We start from the raw sequence: 14216 nt of genomic DNA, 5'->3' as shown, positions 1-14216 counted from the left end.
CGGTCGACACTTTTGTTTACGGCTTGTTTAGACTCACGCTGCCAGTTTATCAGAGCCTTCCAATCAAATAAACAAACCCACAGCCAGGGTATCGAAAACCAAGACTTCCTCCTGAAACTTCCTTTTAAATTCTGCCTATCGGTTCCAGAAATGTCACTTTGGATATACCGCACTCCTTCCCATAAGCTATATTCAGGACAATCTTAACAACAACTTGCACAGCTTTCCAAGCACGAGGAACTGCTGGATGTCAACTGTCAAGATTCAAAGCCTTATATACATGAAACCGTGTGTGTCGGGGAGGATTCCTGCAGATGCTGCAGACTGTGCTCACAATCCTAAAAAAGCCCAGTGCTCCTCTTCAAACACTACTGAGAGCATTATTTTTAGGTGCCGTGTAGCAGTTGTTCAACGCCACCATATTGTGAATGGAAACCGTCTCACTTGGAAGATGGAACGAAATGCTGACTGTGTGTGGTCACACGTGCTAAAATACACAAAGGCAACTAATAAGAACGCGTTTGTTTTTAAGCTCCGTGTTCAGCTAATTCATCTTCACGGTGCCACCCACACAGCACACACACCACCAAAGCCGAACAGAATACAGACGATCGAATCTCTGTCCAATAATTTCAGAGCAGTGTGAAGATCGACGTCTTAAATACAAAAGTGAAGCACAGTAAACTTTCCCACAACCTTTTTATCCAAATAAAATAAACTGTTGGTCTGATTGCATCTGAATTCCACTGCATCTATTGTGCCACATCTTTCAAGCCCAGTGTTTATTGAATCCTGCACAAACAGGCCTCACATCCCTGCCTACAGCGAGCCCCCACGTGACACAAGTACCTGTTATGTTATAATGAGCCTCGCCATGAGTCCCACAGCAGGACTTGTTCAGTTTGGGCTGCAAGATTAAAAAGTTTGAGAACCTTTGCTCGAGACTAATCAGTCATCCACAGCTAATCTAATTACACGAATGATCTCACCCCTCTCAGAGGCAGTTTGGTCTGAAATTCAGAAATTAAACATAGTCAGATGTGTTGCTAATGAGTGGTAAATAAATGTACAATCATCGTCAATCACAGATCATGCTGTAAAGTCTGGCTACAAACGCAGCGTATTTCATACACAGGGGCAGTCTAGATGGTGTGAAGGACACTTGTACAGCCGGGGGCTCTACCAGCTGACATATGGGGAGGGTCTGGCGTGGTAAGGAAGGCCATGCATCTGCTTACGTTTAATCATGTTCCACTGGACTAAACTCTGAGCAGTCTTCAGCAGTGCTGAAGCAATGCTGCTTGTACAGTGATAGAATTACAGCCTTGAGAAGTTTGGGTCTGGGTTAATCATTCCTCACAGAAAGGAGAGGCTGTGTGTGCGGTACACAGCCCCGGCCAACGGCTGGCCAGCTTCAATCCTGATGAATTAATCGGCTCAAGACAAGAAGAGGGGACCCTGTGGCCCCCCTACACCCTTATCCAAGGAGAGGTGGGGATGGGCTGCCCGCCTAAAAACACTGCAGCTGATGCAATCACAGTCAGAGCCATAAATCAAAACTACTTAGCCATGAGATGCACCGGTTAAGGGGTAAGGTTAGATGGATATTGACTAACTCCTTAAGGACTAGAAACATCACCCAGCCCTTGCTGTTCTCTGGGACTGGAGCTAGCTTGCTGAAGCCTGCAGGGAGGAGCTCCTTATCCCGTCATGTTGTTAGTAAACAACCACAACCTGAGTCCAGACGGGAGATTTAATTACAGCACAGCTCCTCAATACGCTGCAGGGTCAAATTATTGCTGGTCAAACAAGCAGCTCGCATCAAGCTAGCTGATGTAAGGACAATGCAGGGCGACATGACATGGGCTGACAGGGACACTGTGTGATGGTTTGAAGGCTGGTAGCATCCGTGCTGCGAGCAGCCTACCTGCTGTAAGCATTTACACCCAGCTTGTTGCTAATACTTTAAGCTTTTATCTATTTGCCTTGCGTATAAAACAACCTCACCGTGCCACTGGGTTTGTCAGCCATTGTAGGCACTGCTGCGAGCCCGCTTCACCAATACACACAGCTAACAATGGCACAGCCGTGTATACTACAACTTCAGTTTACGACTTAAACAGCCATGATACGAGTTATACGGGGACGCCACTAATTTGGCTTTCCAGTTTATTCAGTTTAACACACTGGCGGGGTTAGCGTTTGCTCTACAGGTAATGTGCTTGCTAACTAGCTAGCTAGCCCCAATACGTGCCGTTCCCTCTTGTATTGGAGACAACAAGCCAAACTCCATTCAAAATCTGACAATTCAGTGCCGCCTCTCTTATCTCACATGTACACATTTACGAGAATAAACCTCAAGATATGTAATAATCATTTGTATTCACTTCAAATTCGGCCTACTTCTTGTGAACAAAGCACAAACTGGTTCTGTAAACTGTCAACTTTGAGAATAATTCCTTTTACATAGCTAGCTACTTCCCAAATATACACTTGTGGGCGGCAGCGCGTTAGCTAGCTAGCTAACGTTACGTTTGTGTTTCTAAAAGACGATATTTTATCAAAACATCGCTGTGCTGATCTGCAGACAAATATTTAAGTTGTCTATTTAGTAGCCATGAAAGCTCAACGATTAATTTAATGTTAAAGGCCCCACTTTGTTTATGTGAGTGTGTGTGTATATTACGACATAGTAAATCGTCAGATTTTTCAATGGAGTTTGGCGTTCATTCCCTCCATGCACGTACGGGGACTTACACCGAGTAACGTTAAACCGAGTAAACCACGCTGCCCACAACAAGCTTGGCTTTCAACATTTCCGAGCCAAGTGTCAGCCAGTGCTAGATTGACGGTCTCCCATTCACCCAGGAGAGGGCCTGCGGGTCCGCGGCCTCTCCTGCTACTTCAGGGTGGTCTCCTACCTCTGTGGGCCGGCTGATCTCGAACAGGTCGAGCCGGTTGGCGTTCCAGTGGTTGATGATGTCGGCCAGTTTCCTCCTCTCCTCCTCCCTGCTCCCCGACATGGTGGACAACCTTTCTGACCCTCTCCGTCCGTCTGTACCGCTGAATAAAACTTCCCGTAACGTTATTCCACAGGAGAAGCAAACGCCGCCACACAAACCGAAGGCTCAGGTCTGCCGTTCGTCGCCTGTACTTCGTGTGGTCTGTCTCTCTGCTCACCGACCGACCTGCTGTCTGATCGGTTTCTGCTTCGCGTTCCCGGTGCGCCTCTGCGCGCTCCCGCTGCACCCTGGACGGGTGTCTGTGCACGCGCAAAGCTGTTAACTGTTTGGCGTCCAATAAACGTGATTGATTACGCTGCTTTCTAAATGATAAACAGGGTTAAACAGAAGCAGGATGACGTCAGCATATGTTAATTAAGTCTTCTTCTTCTTTTTAAATATAAGCCTTTTCACTCATATCTAATATCTACACATTTCACCATATCGATGTTCAGTAGGACAATAATTTTGCTCTATAACTTAAAATTTGGATTTAAAATAAAATTATTCTAAAAGATACGACGTGTACACAAAGACATTCACATATATGCAAACTTTCTTGTAACTTCATTCTGTATAATAAATATCACACATTATCAATAAATACTTGTTTATGATGGAACATGTAGTTTTATACATGACATGGCAGTTTCAGCTGCAAGAAAACTGAATTTTTCTCAGTAATATTTATTAGAAATCAGAGTTTTATTTCTCAAGCAGTGCCAGAGGGGCATTCTTAGTGTTTTCTGTTGTCACATTGACCCCTAATTCAGTCGTAGCCAGCAGGTGCTGAATGCCACACAGCAATGCCAAGTCCCTCTGTCCAACAGCAAACACACACACACACACACACACACACACACACACACACACAAGAAAGAAAGAAAAAAAAGAAAGAAAAATACAGCAAAATCAGAAACTAAATTCCAGCTAGTTGTAATGACTTTTTAAGGTGGTATTTTTTTCCAACCTCAGAACAAACACACACCCATACACACACATCCTATCCACATGAGTGGGATGGATGAGCCATTGTCTGCACTCCTTTGAAACTGATAACGAGTGTCTTTCCTGCCGGCACATGAAAACATAATCAGTAAATGCTGGTTTCCTTTCTGTCTGTCTGTGTGTGTCTGTGTGTGTGTGTGTGTGTGTGTCCACTGTGTGTCGTAGGTGTGATGGGTTGTGTGTGTAAATGAGCTGCATAGTGTTGCATCTTGGTCAACACCAGCTCTTTATTAACACACAACTGTCAAAGACTCTGAAAGGTCAGCAGATATCAGGCAGATGCATGTGAAATGTCAGGAATATGCTGGTGATCACATGTCCAGAAATAGCAGTGATACAGCGGAGGGTTAGTCATGCTGGCCTCCCACCGACTCCTCAGACAGGCTGTGGAACAGTAGCCTCGCTCCTTATAACCACATTAGTCACTGTTGCTGAATTTGTGGGTGTGAGTGCTGCGATGACATCATGTGTGAGTAATGAATGAAAAAAAGGCTTTTATCAGAGCAGCTGATGAGCGGATGAACCAAACGAGTCATCAAACACACCAAAATCTTCAAGATTCACCTCATGTCGCATTTCTGGAGCAAAGCTGAGTTTGTTCAAACAAAAGCTGTGTGTGTCAGAAAGCTGCTGTTTACATTCATTCATTCAAAGTCAGTTTACTCAAGGTCATTTTTGAGGTACTTGTACTATACTGTTTTAATTTTATGCTACTTCTATTCCACATTTCACAGGAAAATATTATAATATATTAGAAAAAACATGTTTATACCTTTAATCCATTTAGTGTATTTTGCTGCAAATACTTCTGCACTTGTACTTAAGAATGATTTTGAAGATTTGACCTTTGTTTGTATTTTTACTCCACTGTAGTATTTGTACTTTCGAAACTTCCGTCACTACTGTTGAGAAGATGAGTGAGTTTTTTACTGAACTCTTGAAATCAATAGCAGAAGTGAGAAACCACAACAGGAAACCAACTTCACCAGATAGCTCTGCCACTTCCTGTATCTGTGATATCATCGCTGTTTCAGTCACCGCACACACACACACACACACACACACACACACACACACACTCGGAGGTCGCAGACAGAAGTCACACTGATTATTATAAATCTGTCCCGACAAAAAGCGTCGCCTCTTCCTGCTGCCACTGTCTGTTCAGACGTTTTTCATTCACTTTCATCGTTTGCTTCTTTGCATTTCACACAGTCACAGATGAGAATCACGCGCTGCTTCGTCGTCCTCATCCTCCTTCATACTATCAACCGTTTTGTCTCTTGCTGTGACCACAGCAACCCGCTCTTATCTGTTAGGTTTCTAAGTAAATGATGACAACATGTGGGACTGCGGCGTGTTTTACTCCTTACCTCACTTACAGTTCAAAACAGATTGCTACATTTTTCCAGTCGTAAAAAGCACAGAAGTTAGATTGAAGTGGATGCAAACAAAGTGAAAGGACAAAATAAAAAGGCACTAATGGACGTCTGAGGAGGCAGCTCAGCACGCCGAGCGCTTAATCACAAAGACAGTTTGAGTACAGGCAAACCTACAGAAACAATGCGATCTGAAAAAAGGAAGCTGCTGCAGACTGAACTCATCAAAACAAGGAAGCAGCAAGGTGAGACAAAGCAGTTTATTAGGATGGAAATATGTAGAGGAAAACGACGTGTTCTAAAGAACTAAACAGCTTCAACCATCGACTGTTAAGAACACAAAAACTCGACCTGTAATAAAGCAAAGACGTTATCTTCAGTTATCCTGCCGACACCAACGTGTCACATGTGATATATCAACTTATTTTAAGCTAACATAAAGTGAAGCGACATCCTGATTAAATTGATTTACTGTATTTCAGGTAAAGAAATAAAAAGATGAACATTTTGCAATCACGTTAGCTAACATTAGCAACGGGCTGACATTTTAGCCTTTGCCACTGTGAGCATGTTAGCCAACATTAGCAACTAGCTCAAAGCACTGAGCCTCAGCGCGGCCTCTCAGAGCCGCTCTCGTGGCTGTAGACCTTTGCTATCTTTGCATCTGTGTCAAATTCTATCTCCTGCTTCAGTCTCTCTTCAAAGAAAAATTCCTTTGAAACGTTATTTATGTCAGCGAGCTGAGCAGAATGAGGCCTGACCTCCTGCCTTTGCCTGAGTGCTGCTCAGTCTCAGGAGGATTTATCATCATCTGTGTGTGCGTATGCAGTGTCATCTAAAGGGTGTTGGATTTATTGTCGCTGTGCATGGACACATTTATACTCTGCTGTGGAGCCGGTGTTAAACATAGTGTTTGGTTAAGAGAGGGAGAGGCTGAGAGCTCAGATCTGGGTGATGAACAGCCATCAACAAGAATGAGATAATAAAGGTGGATGGATCGAAATGAGGAAGAAGCAAAGTAGAGATATATTTAAAGAGCTCATTATTAAAGCTGAGAGAAACCTTAGAAAAAGAGAGAAAGGAGGAGAGGAGGTGAAGACCGTGACCTTAAATGACGATTTCTGTAATCATCCACTGTATGTTTTTGTCTTATCAGACCTTCCCTTTAACGACTGGCAGCCCTGACATAATCTTTATCCCACTGATTTCTGAGGGAAGAGAGAACATCTTCAAGCCAGGAAGATTGAAGTAGCTCAGATTATCATCAGAGGACCAGGCTTCTTAGACAGATAATAAAGGAAAACGTCACAACTCTAACGTCATGAGTGCTGAGAGAGTCACTGCACGGGAGAAAGAACTGACGCTTCTGAAGCGAATGAAAAATCAGATTTACCATTAAAATATAGTGAAATAAAGACATTTTGTACAATAAGCTACAGCCAGCAGCTAATTAGCTTAGCTTAGCATAAAGACAGACAAATAATAGCATGGTATAAATCTTCTCATCTAACTAAAGCACAGATCTGATATCGTCGTGTTTGAGTACAATATTAAACATTTTCTATTTTCTAGTTGTGTGTTCATTATAATGGAAGATACTTTGGGCTGGACGAGGCAAAAGATAAAGTATTAACAGAAAGTCAGTGATTTACTACAGACTTTATAGTTTAGCTTCTCACTCCTCAGACTCACATTGACAGAGTCTCTGATCCCTCTAACTTAAACAACGAAGACATGCGATCAGACAGGCAGCTAAAAAACGCGCCATGATTCAGAGCGTTATCTATCAACACACCTTTCTTTTTCCCTGTCCTGTTCTCACCATCTGTTGCTCATATTCCAAGAGAAACATGGATTTCTCCCACAGTGCAACAGGAAACATCTGCAGTGCTGTGAAACGTGGCCGTGTACAGGATACGTGCGGAGGTGGAGAGAGTCTGAATTCAAAGGTGTGAACAAATGACGGTAAGCTCTCACGACAGAAATGAGAGAGTGTAGAGCGTGTTGGACCACTCGTGAGGTGATGGTCTGCTTCAGGAGACATCATGTGGTGTCTGCATAAGCACCAAAGTGATGTTTTATTCATCACATTCACCACACTGAGACGAGCAAGCCGTCTTTCTAATTGACAACGTCCTCTGCGTTTGCTGATCGGGGTCGTCCACGTTCGTCTCAGAGATCAATAAAAAGCTTTGATTCAGACTCTGATTTTACAAACATAATATCAGACGTGTGAGCTAAATATCAACCAGCAGGGAGTCACCACAGTGGATAACTCCCAGCTAACAGGATTTAAATGCAGCAGAACAGGTGAACGGTGAATTTGGAATCAACAGGAGGAACAAAATCTTAGGCTCCATAGAAAAGTCCTGCCTTTCAGTTATGAGACAGCAGTCGATGGTATAAATCCATCTTCTGAATCAGCTGTGTGAACTTATTGTCTCGTTAGCGACCCAACTAGCTAGCTGGCTAAATGATATTTAGCAAGTCTTGGATGATCAGCTAGTGCTTGCATGTTTCCAGCTAGCCAGCAGTTAGCGGTTAGCTCATCAGCAATAGTAGCTTACCAACTTCGTCACGACACAATCAAGCTTCTAGCACCACATCTTTGTCATAAGGACGTATGGAGTTCATTTGAGTTAATTTTAGATGTAACAGAGCCATTTAGCCAGCAAGGACCACAATATACTGCTGTTTACGCACAAATTTTGAACAATACAGTCAAAATATATCAGAGTAAAACCACTGATCGACACTGAATACTGTGTCTTCATCAGTCTTCTGTCTTTCTCCCGACTCAGCGTTCCTGGTGGTGCTGCCTCCACATGGAAACAAATCAATACACGAACTGCGCCAACATGCAACAACAAGCATCGAACATGCATCCTAATATCACATGTTCCACAGACTGCAACACGCATGCAGCTGAAGTGGAAGCTGTGTTTTATCCTCCGATATTGTCTTTCTTTTGACATTCCTGGAACATGACATGGACCCTAACCCTAACCCTAACCCTAACCCTAACCCTCATTACAGAGATGACCCAATGTTTAGATTCCTGAAAGCTGCAGAAGAAACCAGCAGAATCAAATAAAGAAATGAGGATCTTACAGGCTGAATGTGTAGACGTTGCTCATATAGTTCCAGCACAGACCCACACTGCACCTTATCAGCCATTCATATGTGTTCTGCATGGCCAGTCGAGCTGTATGTTTGCGCTACAGGGGCTTTGCAGCATCTGTTGATCTGTCCTGTTGACTGAACATCGTGAAACACACTGGAAGTCACTCGCTCACGCTGACATAGATTTCCTTCTAGTCTTTCTTCACAGTGTTATAATTCCACTGATGCTCCTGCAGTAAAAAGTTATTTCCAGAAGCCAACACTATTTTTATTTTACATTTCCAGTCGTTTCCAGTCGTACTACATGTTGTTTTATCTGCTGCTCTGTTCTCCAGTTTAGATTTTTGTTTTCCTTTGTTGTATCACTGTATTTGCGCCTGTAAAAGCTCAGTTTACTCATGAGTTTCAGTCATGTTTTCTGCTCTGTAATACGCATCCTGTAATGCAATCAGTAGCTTTTCCTCCCTGTTATTAGGCGGCTTGGCTTACAGCCTGTTTGCCTATTGTAACTGCATGTGCTCTGTTTCCTCTTCTTTTCCTCATTTTCATCTAAATCTGTGTTACCAAGTCTATACTGGCATCAATTTACTAACAATTCAACATTTTGGGAAATACAGTTATTCACTTCTTGCTGATAATTAGACAAGAAATCTGATATCTGATAAATATGAAGTTAAAGGCAGGACTGGGAGCCAGTGTAACAAACACATCCATTAACTTCCACGCTGTTGAACAAGAAGTCAATCAGCAACAGAGTGAAAGTGGAACATCTTTGTTTTGTCTCACTGCGCTGACCATCTGCATTCCACCAAGGATTATTACGTTTCTGCTGGAGGCTAAGCAGCAGGCTACAAACATGCTAGAAACTGGAAGATGGGGTGACGGTAAAAACACAAAGCAAAGGAAGGGAGAGAGGAGGTGACAAACCCACAGAGAGGAGCTGACTTTCACAGATGTTTGGGGAGCTGGTGTTGGCAGCGCGGCCATTGACGGGCATCTGGAAAAGGCATCAGTGGTTGCGGTTGCAAGTACGGAGAATTCTTCTCTAAACGTGGTTTCTTAAAACAGCTGCAGGGCAGTTTTGGGTTGACGCATGTTAACTTTATAACTGGGCTGGAATAATCTGCAAAGAACATCCTCAGATTAGGAGAAACAAACATAGTGAAGATGGCAGGTTACTGTAGTATAAGTACATTTTATAGCCTTTCACATAATTCTTTGTCTGGTTCCTGGACCCCTGAGTTTCATCCTATGCACCCTTAAAGGGGTCATAACCCTGAGGTTGGGAACCATTGATCTAAAGGACAAAATCAGGAAACTGTTTTGGTGTCTGTGGTGACATTATATTATTACAACGTGATGTCACAGATAATATAAGAATGAAAAAGAGAAACATGATGATAAAATGATATCTGCTTCACTGGATTCTGTATTTTTAGGCTTTTTTGTATTCAGTAGTTTTAGGTTATATCAATGCAACAAAAACTGTATTTTCACATTTCAATGCAGTGATCTGGTTCCCAGGACTCGTATAACACATGAGGACTTTGGCTGTTTTCCTGTTTATTTCCATAAATTAGTCAAAGGGAGAAGATATGCTGATGACTCCCTCGGTCCCTGATGCTGCTCTCTAACTTACTGATATTAACGAACGTCAGTGGATGGAAGATGAACTACAGGGAAACTTTGGCTGCAAGAAATCTGCCTTCACAGTTGTGGACAAGCAAAAATATGCCACAGTATCTATGTGTAGAGGACATAATGGACATATTCTCAGAGTCAAAGAGGCTCCGGCCACAGCACAGCCAGCTGAGACAGCAAACACTGATCCTCACTTTAGTGGACTTTTTTGGACTCTCAAGTATTTCAAGCAAACAACATGCAAACACAAGACTCCTCTGCCAGACAGATGTACAGACAGCCAGGCCTCTCAGCCAGTTCTTGTGTTTTTCTCCTGAGCAGCATCATTCTCTGACCATCAGCGCTGTGCAGAGGCCTCATTTGAACCAGGTGCAGCCATCAGTCAGCCCTACGAGCCAACAGCAAACTGCAGCCGCACCTCTGCTCTCTGGCTTCGTGCCTGCGTGTTGGTGTCCAGCCAGACTGAGGTCGAAGCGCTGTCTCTAAATAAATCCTGGTGGTGTTCTCGCTCGCGTTGTTAAAAACAGAAGGGCCTGTGGATCCTGAAACCATGAAAAATACATCTTCATCAGATAATTTCAAATCACATTAGGTGAATTACATTTCTCTGCTAAGTCAACGAGCAGACCACCCAGAGTGGAAAGCTCGTTAACATTTAAAGGCGACACAGAGATTACACAGGTCGCATCACTCTGAGGCCTTCCTGTAAAGGTCATTTTATTGAATGGAGCACAGCAACAGTGAGAGCGGCAGTTCCCTCAGTCATTAAAGAGCTTTTCTATTCATGTTCACACACACGATGCAGATGTTTGCACAATCTGAGATTAGCTGAGTTTGAATTTATAAGGTGTAAAGTTGTTATCAATATCTGAATGATCTGTTTACATGCAGTTTGTTTATAGACCTTATAAAAGCTGTCCATGCTGTGGACCAATCATTGCTCATTAACACCTGGCTGACTGCTGTGGCTCCATCGCTATCTGACCAATCACAGAAGCATGTTGATGTCATGTCTGACCCAGACTTTGGTATGAATGTTGCTCCACAAGAATCCGTTTTTGGACCCCTGCTTTTCATAGTTTATATAAATTGTTTTTAACCTCAACAAAAGTAAAACTATGACGGTTTGGTTTTCTTTTCCCCTGAGTGGACAAAGCTTCCAAGTCTCTCCATCAATAATCTTTATGGTGTTTCTAAAAAACAAAAACCTGGAGTCTGATGGACAAAAGTCTCGATGGGCTTTCTGCACAGGCTAAAGTCCTTTCTTCCATGGCATCAAGAAAGTACTTCATTGAAGGTATGTTACTAATTCTAGCTTCAGGACCCGTCACTGTACTTTATGCAGCATTGGTCGTCCCTCATGTTGCACAGGCTACGACACTAGTACATTTTAATCTGTAAAATAACCTCATGCATATTTGTGTGTGTGTGTGTGTGTGTGTGTGTGTGTGTGTGTGTGTGTGTGTGTGTGTGTCAGCCTCTACCACTCAGCACCACTGCATTAAGTCAGCTTTTGTCACGAGCAGACTGTGACAGAAACACACAAGGGACCCTATAGAACCAACTCTATGAACCCAGTCATAGAGTCAACACACGCGCGTGCACACACACACACACACACACACACACACACACACACAGACAAAGAGAGAGAGGCCTTGATTGTACTGAGACGTTCACAGTTGTAAGATACCCAACCAGTCACATCGGTGACCTGCTCTCCTGTTTGCTGTATATTCTTATATTCTTTGAATTTTGCCATCAGTGTCACAGGATGAGAGATTAGAAATCCTGGGTTCCAACTTCTTGGGTAACAACTATCACTGGCATATTTCACCAGCTATAGCTAGCAAGTTTATTAAGCTAATATTAGCAACATGAGTTGGTTGAACACACTGTTTCCTGCTGACTATTCTTAATACAAGAACCCTGTAAAAAGAACTTAAATGTGCATTGATGGCCACATGTATGACATCAGGCTACAAGACTATAAGGCCAAAACTTACTTGTATTTTCAGACAGAATATTTCCACTTTTTAAAGTTACAAGAGAAAAGGAACAACAACTTGACCTTTCTGGACTGAAGAGGACAGGACGCCCACACACCCACTGACCAATACTTAACTTTGACTCTCAACACCCACTGAAGCATAAGTCATCAGAAAGCTGCAACACTGAGCCGAAAGTGAACTAACAAATGTCCGGGCCTGAGAGACGGAGCACAAACATCCACGGAAAGCCTGTGGATCCCAGCTGGACCTTTGTGGAACAGCCACAAGATGCAGGAGGAACAGCAACACAGCAGATAGTGAAGAGAAGAAGAAGAAACACAACACTGTCGTTCCACAGCGTCTGTCCGTTGATGCGTCCCCAGGAGATTTAACAAACATTCACAGTTGGCTTCATGTGACAACTCCAACGACTGTCAGCTACACCTGGACCCAGGTGACTCCAAAGTCTCGAACCAGTATTGTTACACAGCCAGGAGCACTAAGTCGCATCCGCACAGTGCTGCCCCATCATGCATTGTAGACTAATTAGGTGGCAAGCTAGTTAGCCAGACGTGCTAACTTCTGCAGGTTTTGCTAGGTCAGATAAGTCATTCTCTGTACTAAAAACCCAAACCAAGTCTGTTTAGACTTAAACAGTCTTTGACTGACTAACACATGAACACTCCTCAATCAGACTCACAGCAGTTTTCCTGTTCTGATTCTGCTGACGTTGCATGAATGCAGCATTAATTCACACCACCTGACAGGCCTGCAGGCTGCTGAGCTGCGATTGGACAATCCCGCCTGCCTGTTTTTGAACAGCTATCACCTCTTGTGATGTTAGTATCTTGTGCATTGTAGCATGGAATAACTAAGATGTGCACATTCCCATGACAGCATGAACGCTTCACATTCTTTGTTGTTGAGGGCAAAAGGCAAAACCTGACTGAGTCAAACACCCTGTACTGTGTTTGTGTATTGGAGGTGAGATAGGACAGAGACAGACGCCTGCACTACCAGTTAGACCAGTTTCAATATTCAAACTACCAACAGGCCACACAATGTAAATGTTGTGTGTGTGTGTGTGTGTGTGTGTGTGTGTGTGTGTGTGTGTGTGTGTGTGTGTGTGTGTGTGAGTGGCATGTGTGTGAGTGAGTAAGCAACTGAAACCAGTTTGTGCAGAATCAGCTGGTCGGCTCGTTCCTGAGAACAATGGGATTAAGAACCATTTGGCATCCAGTTTGTTGAGCTAATTAACACTCGCTGAATTAAAATAAAATGAATATTCTGTGTCATTAACATTTGTCATTTGATAGTTTGTCATTGGACACACATCCTCTACATTTAAACTGTAATCACTAACGAGCCACACTGAAGATTTCCAGACACCATCAGATAGTTTCTGTATGTATTTGGGTGCAGATGAAGATACAGATGCAGACTGTAAAAACACAAAAACCCACAACCTTCTATAAATAGTGTATTTAGAGGATTGTGCAGCCCAAGCAGAGGTGTTAGCACTCTCTTACTGCTTTCTATCTCACCAGTAAATCAATGAAAGCGAGGTATTTGTATTTTTGTGCAGCTCCTTCTCTATCCCAGACGCTCTCCCCTCTGCACCCACAATGCCTTGTTTCTCAGGGTGCGTCAGCATCATTTAAAAAAGCAATTAATCAACAAACATCTCCCGCAGCTCTCTGCTCTTTCTAACCAAAATCAGCACGAACTCTGAATCCAGCAGCTCCCCGATCATCACACTAACCCCGTCCCCTTTCTTCATCTGCCTTTAGAAATCCAGAAACACTCCTGGTCCTTTGCCACCGCTGCAAATAAAGGAAACACTTAAGCTGCCTACGTTTCCCACAGTCCTCAGCAGCAGGCAGGCAGAAAGGGCTGTAATTTGCCTGTCTAATTACCAGGCTATTTAAAGTGGTGTGAGTGTGTGTGTGTGGAGGGGGGGCGGACGCAAGGCACCACTGCACTATTATACAGCACTTACACAGTATACACACACACACACACACACACACACACACACACACACACACTGAGCAGCTCCCAGCAGCTACAAT

General features: G+C 43.3%; 1 protein-coding gene across 27 annotated transcripts in view; it reads right to left on the bottom strand.

Annotated features, from left to right (window-relative positions):
- The window catches only part of afdna (afadin, adherens junction formation factor a), an 81445-nt gene extending 78227 nt beyond the window's left edge, over positions 1–3218 (bottom strand). For 18 of the 27 annotated variants that reach the window (XM_076756621.1, XM_076756622.1, XM_076756600.1 and 15 more), the window contains exon 1: positions 2922–3218. In XM_076756621.1, coding sequence (XP_076612736.1) covers positions 2922–3023 — 102 coding nt within the window. In that variant the 5' untranslated portion in view covers positions 3024–3218. The remainder of the gene's footprint in view (positions 1–2921) is intronic. The other 9 variants (XM_076756629.1, XM_076756627.1, XM_076756605.1 and 6 more) reach the window with 2 other exon arrangements.
- Positions 3219–14216: the final 10998 nt, after the last annotated feature.

The sequence above is a fragment of the Chaetodon auriga genome, chromosome 18 (assembly GCF_051107435.1).
Source record: "Chaetodon auriga isolate fChaAug3 chromosome 18, fChaAug3.hap1, whole genome shotgun sequence".
Taxonomy (NCBI): Eukaryota; Metazoa; Chordata; class Actinopteri; order Chaetodontiformes; family Chaetodontidae; genus Chaetodon; species Chaetodon auriga.
Note: the sequence above shows the minus strand (reverse complement) of the source record. Positions and strands in the feature narration are given on the sequence as shown.